The following is a 21,748-nucleotide window of genomic DNA, read 5'->3' on the forward strand; positions in this document are numbered from 1 at the left end:
ACCTCTAAAATGGGATCATTTAAATCAAATAGTTGCATTGCATACAAGCTGCAATTTTAATTAGCTTCATGGTATAGTGGAAAAAATACAAGACTTTGTTGTATCAAATGAGTAAATGTAAATGAAAACACTTTTTGAGCTATTTACACATCAGAGTGGTTGAATATAATCCATGGGTTTAAAATCTCTGTAAGGAGAAAAAACGTGAGCTTTTAAGGCAATATTATGAGAGCTTCAGGGTGCAAGCAAGGCTATTATATTTGATAATTCAAGAATATTATTTTAGTAATCTGAAAAATTGTAACCACCCCACAACTTTTCTCTTAAATACCTCAGTGGTTCCTTGCTCACAGTTATGTGCTATTTCTTTAAGTAAAATAACTGTTATATAGTAAGATGAATGTCACATGTTTGACTAGGTGGCCTCCAGAAGAATCTTTAACTATTGTTAATTAAATAAATCTCTGTTAGTAGCCATGAAGAAGGCGTAGCTTTCTCAGAAGAGAAACACCTTGATGCAAATCAATGCCTGTGATTCAGAATGTTTGTCCTTGTGACTTTGAATTTGAGACTCTTATTTGAAACCATCATTTATTGTCTTTCACTGTGGAATCTTAATATAGAGGGATGTTTCTCTGGATTAACAGTCACTAATGACTCTGCCCCAGTCTCAGATATTCTGGAATATTCTCTTTGAAGGACTCTTTAGGGCCCCTCTAAGGGAATTATACGGATATCATATGGCCTATATTTTAAATCAGAATATATCAAGATACTTTCTAAATGTGTTCCAGCTATTTTCATGGGATAGAGTAATAGGCAGATAAAAACTTAATTCTACTTTTAGAGATTTGAATTTTTATGATCTACTGTCTATTGAAATAAATTGATACCATGTTAGAGTCAAAACTCTACTTTTACATATATGGGGAACCCAAGCTATTTGTTTTATATATATATATATATATACACACACACACACACACACACACACACTGTTAATAAATGAATAATTGTAATCACAGCACCTTGTTGAGTGACTATTTTATTCTGTTAATAATCTGTCATTGTAACATCATATTTTAAAATACTTTCATGGGAGCTAAGAGAAAGTTTTTGTATTTTGTGTAAGAGATGGTAATTCGCTTGTTTTATTACATATATTTGCTGCAAGTATAGGATTTAAATTTTTTTGTTTTAAAGTTCTTTGCTATCAGGCTAACTAGATAGTTAGCTTTTATATTCTCAGAATAGACTAAGGATAATTTTGAAATAATAAATTGATGAAAGTATATGGAGGAAAAAATACCTAGTAGCACAAAGGCTTTGAATTGGGGTATGAATTTGTTACTTTTTCATCTAATATCAAACTTTTTTTCATAAGTCAAAAAAGATAACTTAAAAAATTTTTTAAACCATTTTAATACTTTTTAATACTGGGCTGGTGGTGGGAGTAGGAGATAATTTTGTCACTTTGCAACCCAGGAATTTCTAATAAATTTACAATATTGGCACAGAGGCATCAAATGAATCTTACTTGGTAGACATTTTTAAAAATATTAATTTATTGTAAGGGGAATTGAAATAGAACTATCAAATCTATGTGGTATGTTTTCTTGATAAAGGCCAAACTCTTTTTTTTTATTTCCTAGACGATTGTGGCTATTAACAAAGACCCAGAAGCTCCAATTTTTCAAGTGGCAGACTATGGAATAGTTGCAGATTTATTTAAGGTAGGTTGACCTTGAGAGAGATGGCTGTTATCTAGATCATCATCATAGAACCTCTTAGAGGTCAGAGAGGTCAGGGATGATGCTATTAAAGTAAAACATTGTGTGTGTGTGTGTATCAAGTGTATGTATATATACAATCACAATTTTGACCTTCTTATAGTGAAGTTGCCCTAATAAACACATTATTTATAGAATATCTTAACTTTCCTCTTAAGAACGAGTCCATATTGCCTTTAAAATATCCACATGGCTCATAGCATCTCATATTGCTAAATTATAGGTACACAATGTGAAGTGACTCAAGCAATTATAACCTAGTATTGTGTTTGGCAGATACTTTAAAGAAATTCACATCAAATGTCCCCATTTTGGGATTTGCCAAGAACACTGTAGCTTTTCAAAAGCGAAGTGGGTACTCGAATCCTACTCATCTGACTCAACAAGTATGCTCTGCTTGCTGGGTTTGAGAGTTAAAGGCCTTCCCAACATGATGTGAGTAGGGGTGAAGTCTTATCTTACACTCTTCACTTTTTGGGTGTTCTTTCTAGCCTGCCATCATGCCATTATGTGCCCTGTCCCTGAGAGAAATGCCTTCTTGGATTAGTGATATTGATAAGCACCTGGCTACATTTAAAGGTTGTGTTCACACATGACTTGGCCTCTTGTCCCCATGGGCCTGCCTACAGGCTTCTGGGTTACCTTGTGCAGAAACCACTCATGTAGGGATTGATGCTCTGAAAGTAGCGTCTAATAGGGAGGAGTACATCAGCTGACATGAGGAATCCCTCATACAGAACCATGGTGAGGAGCTGAGAACAGCCAGGGTGGTCCTTTAATGTGACTTCACCAGCACTGAATATGGTCCATATGAACTACTACGTGCTTTGGGAGCATGTCTGTGTGCTCAGTGATGACTGAAAAGAGGACCCTAGGACAGGGCTGTTGCCCTGGGTCAGCCTAGAGTGTCCTTCTCTTGAGGAGGGCCCCCGAAGAGCCAGTACCGCACCATCATGATTTGTAATAAGTTCTGAAATTGGGAATTAGTCTTCATTTCCAAGATTATTTTCGCTATTTCAGTTCTATGCATATATCCATAAGAATTTTAGGATTAGCTTCTCTAGTTCTGCAAAACAAAGGAGGCTTTGATAGAGACTGTGTTGAATCTGTCGATCAGCGTGGGGAATATTGCCATCTTGACTGTATTGTCTTCTAGTTCATGAACATGGAATGCCTCTCCTTTTATTTTATTTTATTTATGAATTTTATTTTTATTTTTTATATATTTATTTTTTAAAGATCCTTATATTATACAAATGTCACATAAAAATATAGGGGACCTCTCCATTTATTTAGCTGTAGTTTTTTTCAGTGATCTTTTATAGTTTCCAGTGTAGAAGTCTTGTACTTCTTTTAAGTTTTTCTGTAAGAACTTTATTCTTTTTTTTTGCTTTTAAAACATGCTCTGGCCAGTTTTATTAAAGAAAATTTTTACATGATTTGCTTTTTTGCCAGTCTTTTCTAGCATGCTTCTAATGATATCAGAATCATCTAGAAAATAAAACAGTAATTTTACAATTCATTTAATGGCAACTGGTAATCACAAATTTTCCCTTCTTTAGAAATAACTGCATAATCAACACTGGTTATTTTCAAAGTTATTCTACTTGTTATATCTCTTAAGGTTGACCAAAGATACCTAGAGTTACAGTCATTTCCCATACAGGATGCTCCTACAATAAATCAGGCTTAGGGGAAGCGGATTTGGCCCAACAGATAGGGTGTCTGCCTACCACATGGGAAGTCCAAGGTTCAAACCCAGGGCCTCCTGACCCATGTGGAGCTGGCCCACGCGCAGTGCTGATGTGTGCAAGGAGTGCCGTGCCACGCAGGGGTGTCCCCCACATAGGGGAGCCCCATGCGCAAGGAGTGCGCCCCTAAGGAGAGCCTCCCAGTGCCAAAAAAGTGCAGCCTGCCCAGGAATGGCACAGTACATATGGAGAGCTGACGCAGCCAGATGATGCAACAAAAAGAGACACAGATTCCCGCTGCCGCTGACAAGAATACAAGTGGACACAGACAACACACAGTGAATGGACACAGAGAACAGACAACTGGGTTGGGGGCGGGGGGAAGGGGAGAGAAATAAATTAAAAATTAACCTTTAAAAAAAAATCAGGCTTGGTTTATCACCAGCATTCTAAAAACCAGAAATAGGGGGAAAAACTAGGTCTGGGGACACATGCATGGTTTCTAATACAGCGAATGTTTAGCCTACCCTGATTATCACAAAATCAGGACAGCAAGAATATTCGCAGACTTTATTCTTTTTGATGTTATAAATGAAATTATGTTCGTAATTTCATTTTTGTAGTATGTAGAAATAGAACTGATTTTTTATATTGTTCTTGTATTCTGCAGCCTTGCTGAATTTGTTCTGATAGTTTTTTTTTTGTGTGTGAATTCCTTAGGATTTTCTATACATTCGTGAGGAGAGAGAGTTTTTCTTCTTCCTTTATGTCTTTCTCTTGCCTAATTGCCCTGGCTAGAACCTCCAGTACAACTGAATTGCTGCAGTTGTTGTAAGGGAAATGGTGGGGGATTGATATCCTTATCTTCTTCCTGATCTTATGGGGAAGGCTTTCAGTGTTTCACCATTAAGTATGTTGTTAGGTGAGGATTTTTTGAGGTCCTTTATCAGGTTGAGGAAGTTCCCTTCTATTCCTTATTTGTTGAGTATTTTACCACCTTGTCTTTTTACACCTTTTTTTTTTAACCTCTCCCCAGCACTGCTAGTCACTAGAGTCATTTTAATCTCTGTACTGTCTCTGGAACCCACGTGTTCTTTATTTTTTTAAAAAAAGATTTTTTAATCCTCCTGCCCTCCCCCCCCCCCCCCCCCCGCCGGCCCCATTCCCCGTTGTCTGTCTGCTCTCTGTCCATTCGCTGTGTGTACATGTTCTTTCTGACTCCTCGTTTTTTATGCAGAATCCTTTTCTTCTCTCTGTTGATGTTAGGAATTTTCCTGGTCCGCATTGCCCTCTCTTTCCTCAGAACTCGTGAATTTGGAGCATTGCATGCTATTTTTCTTATCCTCCTCCTACCCTACAGGGTAAAATTTCTGATTGAGTGTAAGCTGATCTCCCCTTGCAGGTGGGGAAGCGGTGGGCAAGAATCAGGCCTGAACTTCCGTGTCTCCTTTAGTGCTTACATTGAGGAACTACTACATAAATGAGTGAAACATAGGTGTATTGTGTCCTTTTTTAAACTTCAGGTTTGCTCTCCTTTGAGCTTACCCAGCTAGGTAGCTGAAATACCTAAAATAGAAATAGAGACATGACTCAGGTCTTTGAAGCATACTCAGGCCATCAGACACCCATGAACCAGAGTTGGTATTTTCTTTTCCCTAAATAAAGCATTGTGTGATATGTTTGGAAAGTGTGAAGTTAGCGTCTTTGGGACATGGAGCTGCCCTGGATGGTGCTTCAGGGGCAATCACCGGACATTGTAAATCCTCCCAGGGCCCACTGGATGGAATGGGAGAGAGTATGGGCCATGATGTGGACCATTGACCATGAGGTGCAGAGGTGCCCAAAGATGTACTTACCAAATGCAATGGATGTGTCATGATGATGGGAATGAGTGTTGCTGGGGGGGGGGAGAGGTGGGGTGGGGGTGGTGGGGTTGAATGGGACCTCATATATATATATATATATATTTTTTAATGTAATATTATTACAAAGTCAATAAAAAAAAAAGACATAGATGATGAAGACAAAGTCCTTCAACTCCCCCTCCCCCCTTTTTTTGAGACTGTGGTGGGGACATTCTGTAAGGTTTTCAAAAATTGTATGTTCTAAATCAAATTAATGTTTGAATTCCTGGGAAGAGAAATTGGGCTCTAGCCTATTTCTCATGAAGCACACAGGTCCCAAGTGAGGGTCATTTAGCATATCATCTGTGTGCCTGGCATGAACTCGTAGTCTCCCCACCAAGGAAAGCTGGGAGAAGTGGTGCCAGCACTTAATGCTGCCCCTGAGCTAATGCCTGCTGGCTCCGTGGTAAACATGGCCTTTTAATAAACTGGAGACAAAGTGACAGTCGGAAGAAACAACATGTCAACAATTTCCTTAATAAATTTTGTACGAACACATTATTTCCACCTAATGGAAATGTAGCTCTCTTTAATAATTGAGAGGCTGTATTCGTCAGTGGCGAGTTCATCTGGGATCTTTGTGAGCTAGGGCAAATGACAGCCCCTTGAAAGATGGGGTAATTGATATTTTACACACAGGGCGGGGCTGGTTTTCAGGTGTAATGCTCCTATGCTGTCCCCAGACACAGCTTTCCTCTCCTGTCCCGGCCGTCACCAGGCAGCTCCGCACTGGATGCTCCAGTTGTAGCCACAGAACTGCCAAGACTAGGGGTTAGTAATCAATCCTTTAAAAAATTGGAGCCAAATGGTCAGTTTCCCCTCTCTGTGGTGTCTTACTCTGTCTGCTGACCAGCCACTACATTAGCACTGAAGGCCTTGATTTTGATAAAGGGTGGTGAAGTTGAATGTTCAGCATGCAGCTCATTTTTATGTGCCAAATGATAGCAATCTGTGTTGAGGCAGCAACCAAAGTGTTTGTGAAATGAATGAGTGAATGAACGAGAGAACAAAGGCAGGGGAGGGCAACAGGAGCTGTGACTAAGCTAGAGACTTTTGGTGTGGACTTTGAAGGAAAGGCAGGAGTGGAGGGGAGGGAGGATGCTGGGGAAAATTTGAAGGTAGAAAATACAGGGTGGTGGACTTGGCCCAGTGGTTAGGGTGTCCGTCTACCACATGGGAGGTCTGCAGTTCAAACCCTGGGGCTCCTTGACCCGTGTGGAGCTGGCCCATGCGTAGTGCTGATGCACGCAAGGAGTGCTGTGCCACGCAGGGGTGTCCCCCATGTAGGGGAGCCCCACGCGCAAGGAGTGCACCCCGGAAGAGCTGCCCAGCGCGAAGGAGAGCTGACATAAGATAACGCAACAAAAAGAAACACAGATTCCCGTGCCGCTCACAACAACAGAAGCAGACAAAGAAGAAGACGCAGCAAATAGACACAGAGAACAGACAACCGGGGTTGGGAGGAAGGGGAGAGAAATAAATAAATCTTTAAAAAAGAAAAGAAAAGAAAAAAATACATATGCTACTCTCAGACAAGAAAAATTGGACTTCTTTTTACTCTTTGATACCTTCCTGAGGTTTGTGATTTTGTCAAAGCCTCCTAGGCACACAAAAGGAAAAATATTGTATGATTCCATTTATATGAAATACCTGGAATAAGCAAATTCATAGAGGCAGAAAATAGATTACAGGCTACCAGGGACCAGGGGGAGGAGGAATGGGAGGTTATTGCTCAGTGGGTGTGGAATTTCTGTTCTGGTGCGATGAAAAGTTTTGGTAATGGATGGTGTTGATGGTAGCATAAAATTGTTGATATGAATAATGCCACTGAATTGTACACTTAAAAGTGGTTAAAGTTGCAGATTTTTTGATTCCTATGTTACTACAATTTAAAAAACAAAAATTTTTTAAAGCCTCCAAAGCAATGAGTGGGGTTCTTTTCCAGGTGGTTTTGCCCTTAGAGGTTTGTGGTCGCCCTGTAGAGGGGAGGAGAGACTACAGGAGAGCCGGCGACTTGCTTTGTGCTTCTCTTGGCCTCCGTGTACTTTTAAGGGCTGTGACAATGATCACAGTGGAAGCTCAAGTTCCTTAATTTTTTTTAAAAATTTTTGCAGGTGGTTCCTGAAATGACTGAGCTATTGAAGAAAAAATGAGTCATGATCTTGTCTTAAAAGGGAAAATCATGTCAAAGTATTCATCTGAGATCACAGACAGTCAAGGGTATTATAACAATTGTTGGAAAGCTTCAGAGCCAAAATTCATAATTTGATGGAAAAATTCTATCAGATGCCTGAGTGCTTTTTTTATGGAAATATTATTTCATTTCTTTTTAACTATGTGTGGTTCTAAACAATTATTTTTTGAAATTTTCTAATTCTGTAATAAAATCTATAATAAAGCCTTTCCACAGCTTTAAAACTACCACAAGAAATATGCCTTGCTTCTTAATAAAAGAAAATTGAAGAGAAGGAGTAAAAATGCATTCGTTATTCTCTCTTTGCATACCCTGTTCATGGAGGGCTTAGTGTTTTAGGCAAGATTGTGAACATGAATGTTCTCACCAGCCTAATCAACCTAATCTAATTGTTGATTAGATATCTCAGAGAAGACTGGAACTAGACTGGCAAATTCAGAGTTAAAAAGAGCATGGCTACAAAGAGTGATATTATCTTAAAGATACTCCAGTCTTCAGAAACCATAGCTAATGTGACAAAAGCAGACCTGACTCAAACCTGAACCTGTGCAATTTATTTAGTTGGCTTAAGTTAAATTTAATTTTCTATTTCATTTTAAGGATTGTTCAGTTTATAGAGATTTGTGTCTGTAAAGAAGAGGGGAATGGGGAAGGAGTGGCTGCTTTGAACAATGTGGCCCCTTCTGCAAACAGATAGTTTACTGTGTTATAAATGTTTAAACTGAGCATGCTCTGGCTTTTGTTGTCTCCTGATCTTGTCCCTGCCTTCCTTTGGACTCGTAGAAAGGCAGCCAGCCATGTGGGTGGCCACACGGTGTGGCCACTCTGCTGTCCTAGGTTTCAGCTCAAGGCGAGAGTGCCACAGGGGGCACAGGCTGCCGGGGCTTTGCCCAGGCCTGCAGGGAGACGTGGACAGATGTCTGGGGACACAGAGAGGCGAGGTAGAATGAGAGAAAACTACACATCTGGAGTAGTGGCCAGGACAAGGAAAACAGCAGGGAAGAGATGGGAAATGGCCAGGGATCTAGAGGGAGTGGCAGAGGGGACCAACCTGCTTCTGCTGACTAGCTGAACCCTTTCTGATTTGTGTCACAGCCATTTGCTGTGAAACACTTTTAGAAGTTAAGTATCTCTGGCATTTCAACCTTCTGTTAATGAGGTGAAAGGAGAGCAGTAAAACGATGCCCCTTTGCCAGTAGCATCATTTTAACACACTGAGTTAGAATCATGGACTCCTAGACTGTCAGTGCTGACAGATCATCTGCTACAGCCCCTTGTACAGATAGGGATACTGAGGCACAGAGACGAAGTGAAGAAGTTAAACTGACTTGCCCAAGGCCATGGGACCTGCTGAGGACCTTCTCTATCTACCCCTCATCCCTGTTGGACACTATAATTGGGGGGCAGGAGAGAGAGTGAAGGTGGCGGCTGCAGAAGTACCCCCAGCAGAGGGTGTGCTGGCTCTGGGTGGGGCTTCCCCGCAGGGCTCCTTGCCTCCAGAGTTGCACTGGTTGGTTTTCCTCCCTTTTGTGCCTACTGTCATGGCTGCCCTGCCCCAGCCCCAGGCAGCTGTTCACTGAACCAGTATTAACTGGGTTTACCACCGTCTCAGCTAGACCCTGAGGGTCTATGGACATGGAGATGGAGATGCCGGTGTCTCCCAGGGGCTTGCTCACGGTAACAGTATGATAATAATCTACAATCAATATGATAATAATCTATAATTGCTGGATTAAGTACAGCACTTACTATATGCCAGGCACTCTTGTACCACTTTACACATAGTAAACTCCTTGGGTCCTCACATAAGTGCTGTTATTACCCCCATTTTATTGATGGGGAAACTGAGGCACAACATTTTCATAGTTTGCCCAAATTCACGTAGCTCATAAGTGACAGTCAGGATTTGAGACCAGACAGCCTGTTTCTAGAGCCACGGCTTCACCAGCTTGCGATCCTCCCTCGCCTTGCCTCAGGGAGCAGGGAGACTCACTGCATGCTGAGCGCTGAGTGCTGGGTGGATGGCCACTCGTCCAGGACAGCGGTTGTCAAGGAGATGGTATTCTGGGCTTGTCTCTAGTGGGATTTCACTCAACTCATAAGCCCCTCTGAGTCCCAACTTGGGTTTTACCTTAAAGAGTAAGTTGTTCAAATGAAATTATTATATATGCTAGAAGGTGTGATTTGTACCCTTTTATCTGTAAGTTTCATTGGAAATCAAGCTGCCAGTTCCTAATGACTGTGCCCTGCATCTGACCTTAGGGTCCAGAGCGGCATGCTGGAAGCAATGTGGGGGAAATTGTTAAGGATAGCTTTCTTTGGTACATGTGTATAATTCCTGCCTCTCCCTAGTTTTTTGAGGTATTCAGTTAACCTCACACAGCCCCTGTGGATTTGGTGGCTGGCTACACTTTGGCAGAACACAGAGTCCCTGAGATGTCCGGAACACGCCTATGGAAATGCGTCCCTGTGAGGGCAGAGCCATGCAGCTCCTTGGGGTCAACTGGGTCAAGATGACAACCCCCTCTCTTTGTGGACTGAGGCCTAGTGACGGCCCTGGCCTCGACTTTTCAGTGTTGAGGGGGACCGAATCCAGCTTTTCTCTTGTCCCATGCCCTCTCAGCAGTCCTCGGTCTTGGGTTCTCTGACTCACCAGCTGTGCTGTGTGGAACACAAGCAAACACTTGGAAGAGTCTGACCCAGACACTGCCTCAAAGTAGGCTGTTGTCCTGGCGGGAGAACAGTGACTCACCAGGCCCGGAGAATATAGGCTGGTTGAGATGCAGCCTCTGGCCTCAAGGATTCTACAACTACCGGAAAAGCTGAGACTTGGACACAAGCAGAAAGGCAGACAGCACGTCCTGGGTGGCCTGGAGAGGCCTCCTTTAGTGGGCCGCCATGGCCACACCTCAGGAGTCAAGGCTTTGGAGTTAGCATGTAGGGGCACAAGTGAAAGCTGAGACCAGAGCTCCTGTGGGTGCTGAAGATTTGAGTGCTGGAAGCAGGGGAGCCAGGAAAAGGAGTGAGGGTGGTGGTTAGTTGAGGCCAGACTGTAGAGGACATTAACTGACAGGCCGAAATGTTTGGTCTTTATCCTCTTAAGTCAGTGGTTCTCAAACTTTGCTCTCAAGGAACACTGCCATTTCAGGAGCTGGACCAGGGATGGCACTAAGAACCTGCCCTAGAAGCCTTTTTCTGATTTTCAGGGGGAAAAAAATCAATAGAAATTTCCCAATCTTATGTTTTCTGCTACCCCTTACCTTATTGGGAATGTGAACAGTTGCCAAAGTAAACAGATGAATATCAAATAGATATTAACAAAGGAGGTCGGCGACCACTGACCATCCAAGGCTTTTTTGTTCTGTGGGCATATGGGGTTTTGATTTTGTTGAATAGTTAAAAGTGCTTTCTGCTGGCTAGTAAATGTTTTCCTCGTCAGAATTAAATATGTCAGTCTATCAACAGTGTTCCACAGAGAGCCGCCACAGTGGCCATGGGGAGCCGTTGAAGATTCTGAGAATGGCCCCTAACAACCTAGAGGAGTAACCCAGCCTGATGGTGTATTCAGGACAGAGGTCGGGAGGAGGGGAAGATGGAAGCAATTAGGAGGCTGTTGCAGGAGTCATCTGATGCCTGGGTGGCTTTGGCCGAAAGCTCTTCGGTTATAGAATGGATCCCCGGAGGCTGTGGAGGTGGGTTCAGTGCTGTGGGCGAGGCTGGCCGAGAGCGGGGCTCTTCCAGGCCTGTGGGGGAGCCATGCCCCCGGCAGAGCCTGCGGGCGTCCGTCCTGGGCTGGAGAGCGGGAGAGGGCTGGTCAGCTCGGTTGCGTTTCTTACAGCCCCTCACTAGGAGTATGTGTTTGGGTCTCCATAACGTGGGCTTAAGAAGCTGGGAAATTTAATACACGGAAAAATCTGAAGTTAATGGAATTTTAACAATTATATTCTATATGATATATGCCATTTATTAAGGTTTCTTTAACTTTTTTCAATAATACTTTGTAATTGCCAATGTACAGGTTTTAAACACATTTTATGACTGTTATCTGATAGCTTCATAGGTGTTATAAATGGTACCTTCTTTAAATTTTATCTTTTATTTGTTTGTTTCCAGAATATGGAGATACAAATGATTTGTTATTGACCTTCCAGCCTATTTGTAATGAGTTATTAAATCTAATAGATTATAGATTTTGAAGTTTCTAGATATACAGTTACGTTATTTGGAAATAATGACAATTTTATGTTTTCCTTTTTATATGCCATTTATTACTTGTCTTACTTTCTTGCACAACTGAGTCACAACAGTACAAATTAAATAGCAATGATGGTAGCAGGCATTCCTATATAGAAAATCAGGTGGAAAGTTTTCAAAATCCCAACATTGCTTATAATGTTGGAAACCAGTTTTATTATAGGTATTCTTCATGACATTAAGGATGGTCTAGTTCTAGGTTTTTAAAATGTTTTTCACTGATTGGACTGGATTTTGTGAAGTGCTTTTCCACATCTATTGAGATGATAACAGGTTTTTGTTTTATTTCTGTTAATGTAGTGAACTACATTGAATGCGTTTACAAAAGTTAAACATCATCATATACATGGATTGATTCTCCTTTTTATTAAGTATTATCCATTTAATATATGCCTAGGTTTCAGTCACATTTTGTTGTGGATTTTGCTTCCTTGTCTATTAAAATGTTCTCTTAGTTTCCATTCAGGGAGTTAGCTTCTTATTTTATTTTTCTATAGGTAATTCTGTACAACATTGATAGTGAATACTCACGAAGCTAGAGTTCTATGACTATTATATGTGTTATAGATATCTAGCTTCATTCCATTGTAGTTTATATACGCTTTGGACCTTTGAATATTTTGAAATTTGTAGGCGATTTCTTTAACCTCCAGCAAATGTATACTTTTCATAAATCTAACACATGATTTTGAAAAAGTGGCAATTATACCATTATTAGGTGCAGTGCTGTATTTATGCCAATCAGATAAAATGGATTATGTATACTTTTCACATCTTCCATGTACTGAGTTTTTGTTTGTGTGTTCCAAAAGCTATGAATAAAAGTAAGTTTAAGGTTAAAAAAAAAAAGAAGCTGGGAAAGCTGGAGAACACTGCTGATCCTTACAGATGGATTTATTTGGTTAGCTGTTGCCAAGCTGAAGGAGGCTTGACAGCCTTGTGAAAAACCCACAGGGGCAAAACTGCCGCAATTTCCTGAGAGCCTAAGTATTTTTCATCTTTCCTTATGGGGAGCCCAAATGAGGAAGACTTGCTGATAATCCTTGGTTTATAAAGCGCTTTCATGTACGTGACCCCCTCGGAGGGGAAAGGGTAGGAAATAGGGAAGAAATCCAGCCTTCAGAAGAGGCGGTGATTTACCCCAGGTCACAAAGCAAGTGGTGGACCCAAAGTCTTGGCAAATATAACTTAAGAAGCTCCTAGGTGTTGGGTACATTATTTGTCCTTCTTTAACACAACATTCCCCAGAGTGGGTGAGGAAATGGGCTGAGAGGCAAATGGCCCACATTGGAATCCAGGTCTGGGGAGCAGTGCCTGCCACGCTCCCACCACCTCCCAGCCTCTCCAGGACTAACCGCTGGAGCAAGAATCCTGGCGTTAGAGGCTTGGGACACCGAGGGAGTTGGGGCTTTACTGGGAAGAAAGCTGACGCTCACCTTCTGTGGCTTTGGGTGTGGTGAGAGGCCCTTCTTTACCTCCCATGGTTAAAGGCAGGCTACCGCTGCCCCCTCCCAGTGGGGGGAGCCTGGGGACCGAGAGGGCTGAGCCCTGAGTGGGCTGGCCACCAGGACGCTTGGGTTCTTGTCCTGGTTCTGTCACTGCCTTGGAGAGGCACGTTCCTTCTCTTTTTAGGTTTATTTCACCATCTCTAAAGTGGGGAATAGGACCAGGTAAATTTTCAAGCTTTAGCCTGTGAATATGTTGGTAGATCTCAAACAAGATAGGCAACGAGAAACAATTATAACCATTTTTTGAGAGTTTTCTACGCCCAAGATACTGTGATGAGCCTTTTACACACATTATCTCATTTAAGTCTTGTAACCCTGCATTCTAGAGATGAGAACATTGACGCTTAGAGAGCTTAAAATACTTACCTGAGAACTCACATTAGCTGATAAGGTGTGACCTTAGTAGCCAAAGTCTACTCGCCACCCTGAGTCCCATGGGAGCACAGAGGACGCATCTAAGCCAGTCTGGCTGTGGTGGGCTGGAGTGGAGGGAGCAAGAGGTGGAAGCCCAGACGAGTGCCCAAGGGGCCAATGGAATCAACCGGAGAGGACCTGCATCCCCAGCAGAAGGCCCACCCTAGGCCCGGCCCAAAGGCACCCAAGAACAGACAAACTCAGTTTCTTCCTCGGGAACAGGCGGGGGTTGCACCCCAATCCCTGGGTCCCCTTCTAGCCTGACAGTCCTCCATGCCAAAGCATTCTTTGTTCAAGGAAGCAGGGGTCTTTGTACTAGGATCTGGAGCCAGCCTGGCTGTCTTCGGTAATGCTTAGCAAAGCCCTGCGCCCCTTCTTTATGCAGGGGAAGCGGAAGTGAGCCCACCTAGTTATGAGGCCTAATTGACGTTGGGGAGGCTCCTGGAGGCTGGGTGAAAGGGGCCCCGTAAATCTCACACTCTGAAGAATTCTGCCGCATTCATCACAGTGCTTAATGTCCTGATTGATCTCTGGGGTAGTCAATTTCATTTACTTGTTTCAGGATGAATAGGCAACCTGCTCCCCTAAGCTGCAGCCTGGGGCTCTGCATAAAATCGTGCCAGGCCTGGCTCTTTGGTAGCTTGCAATAAATTTTAGCAGCAAATGTTCCATCATTTTCTTTGGATAATTAAATTAAATATTCACCAGAAGACAACACCAAACTTTTCAGCACTGGAGCCAAAAAAAAAAAATCCAGAATAGTCGTGAATTTTTCGCTCAGTTCATGCTGAGCAAACAGGTTTTGGGCCTGTACTGGAAAAGGGAGAGAAAGGTGGATACGGCACCTCCTGTCTGGGGAAAAACAGCCTAACTCGGGGTGATGCTAAGGCACCATTTATGGGAAACCAGGGATTTGCTCAGGAGAGCAGCAGTGCGTGGGCTGGCTACTGGAGCCGGGTGGGGAGGGCAGCGGCGTGCATCCTTTCAGCCTCTCAGCACCCGCACACACCCCTCCCCACTCCCCCCACCAAACTATCAGTGGCAGCCGATGGAATAACTGCTATCTCCTGGGCAGCCTTCCTCAGTAGTGCGAGTGCAGGCTGGCAGATGAAGCTCCCCAGGCATCTGTTATTAACCAGGATGCCTCTGATTGTGTCTCCCTTGGAATGTTCTCGAAGGGTTTTCCCTTCCATTATGTCATCTGCTCCCTCAGCAACCCCAGCAGGGCTGGGGGGCCCAGGAGTTACTCTTGTACAAGGCAGGAAGCAGGCCCAAGGATTCACTTGGAGCCACACGGCAAACCAGAAGCAGGGCTGGCTGAGAACGCAGGTGCCCAGGCTTGGACACACCCTCTATGCACAGCAGCACCTGGGGTGGGGGAGACGGAGGGTCTGGGGGCCAGCCAGACTTCTCTCCAGCCCTGAGATGTCCATTAAAAACCTGGGCTTGGCTGTGTTGTCCCCTTGTTGAACAGCTGTGCGCGGTGCTGGGGAGGGGCGATGGGCAGTGTCCTGCTGGCTCGTTGGTGAGATGCTTTCCTTTGAAGACTTCCCTGTTTCATTTGCGGCTCCAATGGCTCTCAGGGAGTGGGACCCAGTTCATAGTCTCCTCACCAGAGGAGAGTGTGACCGCAGACCAGGACGGGGCCTCCGTCTCTTGACTCCCGCTTCAGTCAAGAGGACTCTTGGCGAGAGACCTTCATCCCAGTGGAATAAACCTCTGCACTGAAGAGAATTCCAGGCTGCCACCGCGGACCAGGCAGGGTCTGGGAGTTCCCCACCCCACCCACAGTCCTTGACTTCTGATAAGCCAAGCTTTGGGCTGAAGGCCGGGCCCAGGGCTGGCAGGAGACGACCTCCTGTGTCCCCAGCGGGGGCTCTGGGCCGGTGGCAGGCCACAGCGTGTGGGCAGTGACCTCGTTAGCTGTGTGCCCTTGGACGAGCCGTTTAATCATCCTCTGCTGCAGTCTTCTGAGCAGGGGAAGTGGCGGCCACTTCGCAGGGCTGTGATGAAGAGCAAACACTGCGAAGGGGAAGGGCCCGGCACCACGGGATGGAGCCCCTGAGGCCATTAGAGTTGTTGTCATCCTTACCACCCTCTCCTTGGCTTATCAGAGACGGTGGTGTGACCCGGACCTTCCTCCCTCCTGGGAGGGCCAAAGACCAGCTCCCCTGGGCCTCCAGAGTGGACCCTGAAAGGGCGGTGGGCGGGGAGCCACTGCCAGGGCAGCAGACCTGCGCCTCCGCCGGCCCCCAGCTGCCAGCCAGCCGTCACTCCGGGCTACGGCGCCCAGGGGAGCCGTGACAGCCAACGCTTTTACTCTCCATCTCCTGCACGCCAGGCCCGCGGCCGCCCGGAGCGAGCACCGGCCCCGAGGACCAGCAGAGGCCGCGCCTGGCCTACGGCCCGCCCGGAGCAAGGGCGCGTCAGCAGACCGAACGGCCCGGCTTTGTCTCTGGCTTCCCTGTCTGCGAGCTCACGGTGCCGGGTGCCATCCTAACGTCCTGCAGGAGCCTCGGGCACCAGGGCTGGACTCACCCGCCTTCCCCACCTCTACGCGGCTCCCTCTCTCCACATCCAGGTGCTTGCACATCCTGCTGATTCTTCCTAAGGCCTCTGCCACGCGAGGCCTCCTCTTCACCTGCCTGCCTTCTCCTGAACACCCACCCCTGCCTCTGCTCTGCCTCCTGCCTCTGGTCATCGCTTGGCAACTACTGGAAGGTTCTGCTGAAAATCCAGTCCCTGCTCAAAAGCTTTCTATGGCCCTTATGATTTTAAGGGCAGAAGTCTCTGCTCAGCCTGCAAGGCCCCCAGTTACCTGCCACACTTCCTTTTCCGTGTGGCCCTCCCCCTGGCCTCTCCCCCCAGCCTCCCTGCACCCTGCCCCCTCCTGTGCACCCCTCTTCCTCCTCACCAAACGTCCCTCTGCTCCCCAAGCAGGCCTCACCCACCACACTGCTGCTTACCCGCACAGCTGCCCCATCATTCTAAACTGACAGTCCTTCTTATCCTTGCTTTAAAAAAAAAAAAATGGCTTAAGAACTGACTTTATAAATTCAGGAACATGACCCAAGATTTCCTCAGTCACATTTTCCCGAAGAGGATGAATTTTGTTGCTCAGTGTTGAAAGTGTCCTCGCCACGTTACATACATGGAAAGAAGAGCTGATTCTGGTCTACTTCCTATAAAACCCCCATTTCCAGGCTTGCTCTGTGAGGCCTTCCAGACGGCCCCAGGCAGGCGAGCAGCTCCCTCTGTCTGCGCTCCCTTTCGTGCTGGGACTGCGGGCGCAGCACTGCCAGAGGCAGGACTCCCTCACCTGTCCCCAGCCCAGGCTTAATCTGTGCGTGTGGCAGTTCTAATGCTGCTGCTGACTATTCACACATGCAGGCAGCAGAGAGTGCTCAGGCAGGATTCTTCCTCACAGCAATTTGTAAACACCCCCTGCAAAAATTAGCTTAAGGCAGTGGCCACTGGTGGTTCTGAAGGGAGGGAGATGGAAAAATAGGGGTAATTTGGGGGCATTTTCAGGACTTGGGAATTATCCTGAACGACACTCAATGACAGATACAGACCATTGTATATCTTGTAATAACTTGCAAAAATGTGGGGGAGAGAGTATAAACTACAATGTAGACTGTAATCATCACTTAGTGGCAATGCTCCAAGACGTGTTCATCAACTGTGGCAAATTACCACAATAATGAAGGAAGTTGTTGATGCGGGAAAATGTGGGAGGGCTAGGGAGCGGGGCGTATGGGAATGCCCTGTATTTTTTGTATAACATTTCTGTAATCTAAGTTTCTTTTAAAAATAAAAAATTAGAAAGCATATTTTAAAAAAAAATGCAGAGCTCTTCTGTGGACTCACTTCCTATGGGGAAACTGAGGCAGGGAGCAGGCACACTTGCCCAGCATCTCCCCCCGTGTGTTCTCCTCCCTGACCTGTGGTTCTTCACTGGAGCTGAGATCCACGGCAGATGTGAGTGCTGGCTGACCTCGTACTGGTTACACGAAGAGGAAAATGAAACTCGCCGTGAGCTCACGTGTGTACAGGCTCATGTTCCTGTTGGCGTAGCCAGCACTAAAAGCCGGGGCAACGGGGGCCAGTGAAGAGGGCCGAGGGGGAGGAGACCACAGTCCCTGCCTCTGCCGGCCCCCACCCTTCAGACTGACTCCCAGAATGCCCTCCCGCCCCTTGTGTGACAAGAGCCACACATTTTAGACACTTTGCTTCCAAATGCTCTAAGACTTGGGACCCCCAGCTCCTAGCATGGGACTGGCAGATCTTATTAGCACTGTGACCTCAGAAAATGGTCTTAGCTTTCTGAGCCTCTGTTTCTTCATCCGTAAAATGGGCCAAGTGATTCCTGCCTCTGAAGGTTTTGAAGGATTAAAGTCCAAGAGTTAGAGTCCTTAGCACAGTGGAGCTGACCCAGAATGCCCCGGATGGCTGCTCTTGTCCTTTGCGAAGGGCCCCCTTGGCTCACTGTGTATTGTCACCTTTACACATTTTGACAACAGCTTATCTCCCCATGAGCCAGGAGGGTTCTCTATTGCAGCTGCCTGCACACAGGAATTTCCCTCCCTTCTGGTTCAACCATCATTCCCAGGTGTCCACTCTGCCCAGCAGGCACTGGTCACTCAAGTGCAAACGGAACTGCCTGGCTCAGCCTCGCCAGCACTTGGGCAGGGAGGAGGAGGTCAGGGGAATCATACGATCACATGTGTGGAGCTGACTGGCTGTTAGAGGAGGGCTTGTGTGTGTGTGTGTGCACAAGAGTGTGTTGTGAGTGTGTATGTGAGTATATGTGTGTGTGACATTGTGAGAGTATTGTGTGAGCTGAGTTTAAGTATATGAGTGCATGAGTGTGGGTGTGACAGCAAGTGAGTGCTGCCACAGTGTGTGTGTGTGAGTGCATGCATGAGAGCATGTGTGTGACTGCATGTGTGAAAGCATATGTGCGTGAATGCATGTGAGAGCATACGTGTGTGTGCAAGTGCATGTGTGAGAGAGTGTGTGTGTGTGTAGGGGCTCCCTGGAGAATGCCACTGGGCAGGCGCTGGGTCCGCAGGGTGGACCAAGGGGGCTGTGCGGGCAGGCTGGGGCAGGCCTGCAGGCGCGAGGCTGGGAGGTGGGAGGACGCTAATATGTGCTGGGTGCTGTGGAGGCTGGCCTGGGGCAGCAAAGGTGCCAGGGAGACCAGTGTGGGGGGACCGGCTCCATGCGCTCCATCGGTCCCAGCCTGGGCCATGCACTGCTTGCTTTTGGTCCCTGTGCACCAACTTGGGGCTGCGCTCGTGTTTCTCCTCCCCGCAGCCCTGAGCTCTGCTCCCACTGCCAGAAGAGCTGGCCGGTCCTGCCGCGCACGGCCTAGGAGGCGCTCATTGCCCCCTCCCACCCACAGCGTCTGGGGGGCAGTGCTGAGCCACCCCTCACTCGGAAGCCCTCCACCGCTTGGACCTCTTTGCAGCCTGGCCTGTGCAGGGCTCTGGGGCTCCTCGGGCTCTCAGGCCTGATCCCTGAGTCTGGGGCAGGAGGGGCAGATGGGGGCAGGAGGGGCAGGTGGAGGCAGGCGGGGAAGTCGATGCTGCCTGAGCCACGGGACCCCTGCACACCGGGGCGAGTTCAAGGGCCTGATCCATGTAGCAGGGGCAGGTGGGGCACGTGCAGCGAGGCCAACCGGACAGAGGTGGGGAGCGCAGGGGACAGCCTCGCGGGACAGTGCATCGTCCTGGACACAGCCAGACGGCAGGGGCGGCAGAGGGCAGGCAGAGCCCGTGAGCCACGCCGAGTTCTCTCAAGGCACCGGGGAGCCCTGGAAGAAGGTTTTTCTTAAAGCCTTTTGTTCCTTTTCTGATGTTGGCATATTAAAAATAAAAGACGGTAGTTATAAAAACAAAGGCCCGGGAAGGATTTGAAGCTGGGGAGATACTAGTCAGGCTTTACGTTGGAGAAAGGTGACGCTGGCAGCCTGGGAGGATGGCCTGGAGCGGGGTGGACTCGGGGGCTGCGGGGAGCGGGTGGCCGCTGCAGTCCAGCTGGGAGGGCCTGGGCCGGGCACCGGGCGACCTGGAAGGTAGAGCTGCCGGGAGAGCGACGGCACGTGGGGGAGAAGGCGAGCCCACGGCGGCACAGCGTTACCGGTGGATGGAGGCACCATGGGAGCGCAGGAGGAGCGGCCTCGGGCAAGACGCTGCCTCAGCTTTGGGCCTGCTGAATTTGAGGCTGGCAGGGCTGGGGCTGGGGTCAGGGGGCTGGGTGGGGGGCTTAGGAGCTCCGTGTGGGTGGGGAGATCAGGGAGGGGAGGTCACGCAGCCAGGAGAGCGTCCCGCCTCGGGCCTGGCAGCCTTCTGCTCTGCGAGGGCCTCGGGGCCGCCGGAAGAGGTTGGGGCTCCCTGGGCGGGCCCTCCCCAGGTCCAACCCCAACCCAACCCCAAAGAGCCCCACCCGATACCTTGGCCTGGGCCTAGCCACGAAGGAAAACCCCATCACTGGGAAGTCTCAGTGCAGCTGGTTTTTATTAGTAAAGCCCAGGTGGGAAAATGGCTGTGCCCCCCCACGACCCTCCCCCCACCTCCAGATCACCACCTGATGTCCTGTAAAGGTGAAAACTAGAGTTATCTTGAAAATACTCAGCGACGCTCATGCCGGAATGAGAGAATGAGAGCACACGAAGGCGGCGCGGGGGGGCGCTCCAGGCGCCATGGGGTTGCTCCACCCAGGCTCCCGGGCGGGGGGCTCGGCGGCCCCTGCTCACAGTGCTGTTCCCGAGGGTCCCCAGGGGGCGCCAGGAACGAAGGCAACGGAAGAGACGGAGCTGACCCCGCCCTCTGCCCTGCTGAAGCCAGGCCTCAGGTTGGTGTTTTGTAAAAACGGTTAAAAAACCCCAGCCACGAGCACCACCCGCCCCAGAGCAGGGCGAGAGGAGACGCCAGCTCTGGGCTTTGAGGTCTGAGGCTTGTGGCCTCCTGGCCTGGTGTCACCTCCCTGGAGGCAGGCAGCACCTGAGGGAGGCCAGGTGGGCTCCCAAGTGCCCCACGTGTGGCCTCCAGGGCCTCAGGGCCCCAGGAGAGCTTCGGATGGCTGCTCCCCTCCCCCACCCAGCCTGCCTCCAGGCTCTAGGCCTCAGGGACTCTGTGCAGCTTTTGCTCTTTGGATTCCAAAGATCTGAATTTCTCCTCCAGCCTGGGCACAGTGGGCTGGAAGTGGATGACAGGCTGGATCTGAAAGATGGTGAAGCCCTCCTGGCTCTTCGGGTTGAAGAGACTTACCCTGTGCTCCAGCTCGGGGCTAGTTTGGGCCGAACCTGCTGGGCTGGGCCGGGCAAGGGGGTCTGGGTCCAAGGCCCTCTGGGACAGGCAGGGGTCCTCTGACAGGGAGGACAGCAGGTCCTGGGCCGTGGCCTCCACCGTCTGCTGCTGGGGGGGTGGCGGTGGGGGCGGCAGGGCAGAGAGGCCAGGCTCTGAGGACGGCTCCCTGCGGGCGGTGCTGCAGTCCGTGGAGGAGGCCAGCGTCTGGCTGCTGGCACTCTGGGCGCGGGTGACGGAGCTGTGAGTGGAGCGGGACGTGCTCTCGGAGGGGGCGCTGGCACAGGTGCCGTTGCTGCCCGGCTTCAGGGGCACGTCAACGGAGAAGAGGTCGGAGGAGACGTTGGGCTGGTGGATGTCGATGGCGGCCGTGGTGACCACGCACGCGGCTGGCTCTGGGACACCGCTGTCTGCCAGAGAGGAAGGGGATGCGGTCACGCTCCACCCCCTGCCCCGCCTTGGTGGGCTCTGATGAGGGCTGATCTGAACAGAGCCCACGTCAGGGAGCTGGGCCGGGTGGTGGGCAGTGGGGCGAACGGGGCGGGTCTGAAGTGAGAGACAATGGGCAGATCATATATAAAACCAGGACTCTAAGCCCTAACTACAGCAACCAGTCCAGGATGCTAAACCACTCTCTGTAGCAACCAGTTTAGGAAGTCAACCCACAATCCCTAGAACAGCCC

General features: G+C 48.1%; 2 protein-coding genes and 1 non-coding gene across 6 annotated transcripts in view; 1 reads left to right on the forward strand and 2 right to left on the reverse strand.

The window, feature by feature from the left end:
* Positions 1 to 7,853, forward strand: part of ETFA (electron transfer flavoprotein subunit alpha) — an 89,366-nt gene extending 81,513 nt beyond the window's left edge. The window contains exons 11-12 of the mRNA XM_058294583.2: positions 1,653 to 1,733; positions 7,500 to 7,853. Of these exons, the coding sequence (XP_058150566.1) occupies positions 1,653 to 1,733; positions 7,500 to 7,538 (120 nt within the window). The 3' untranslated portion in view covers positions 7,539 to 7,853. The remainder of the gene's footprint in view (positions 1 to 1,652; positions 1,734 to 7,499) is intronic.
* LOC111766487 (small nucleolar RNA SNORA72) lies at positions 3,915 to 4,048 on the reverse strand. Its single transcript, XR_002798524.1, has one exon. It is a non-coding gene; the product is annotated as a small nucleolar RNA SNORA72 (small nucleolar RNA).
* Positions 7,854 to 20,257: 12,404 nt separating the features above from the next.
* TMEM266 (transmembrane protein 266) overlaps positions 20,258 to 21,748 on the reverse strand; it is a 117,962-nt gene continuing 116,471 nt past the window's right edge. For all 4 annotated transcript variants that reach the window (XM_071214315.1, XM_004468189.3, XM_004468188.4 and 1 more), the window contains one exon: positions 20,258 to 21,475. In XM_071214315.1, the coding sequence (XP_071070416.1) occupies positions 20,877 to 21,475 (599 nt within the window). In that variant the 3' untranslated portion in view covers positions 20,258 to 20,876. The remainder of the gene's footprint in view (positions 21,476 to 21,748) is intronic.

Source organism: Dasypus novemcinctus, chromosome 3 (assembly GCF_030445035.2).
Source record: "Dasypus novemcinctus isolate mDasNov1 chromosome 3, mDasNov1.1.hap2, whole genome shotgun sequence".
NCBI classification, from domain to species: Eukaryota; Metazoa; Chordata; class Mammalia; order Cingulata; family Dasypodidae; genus Dasypus; species Dasypus novemcinctus.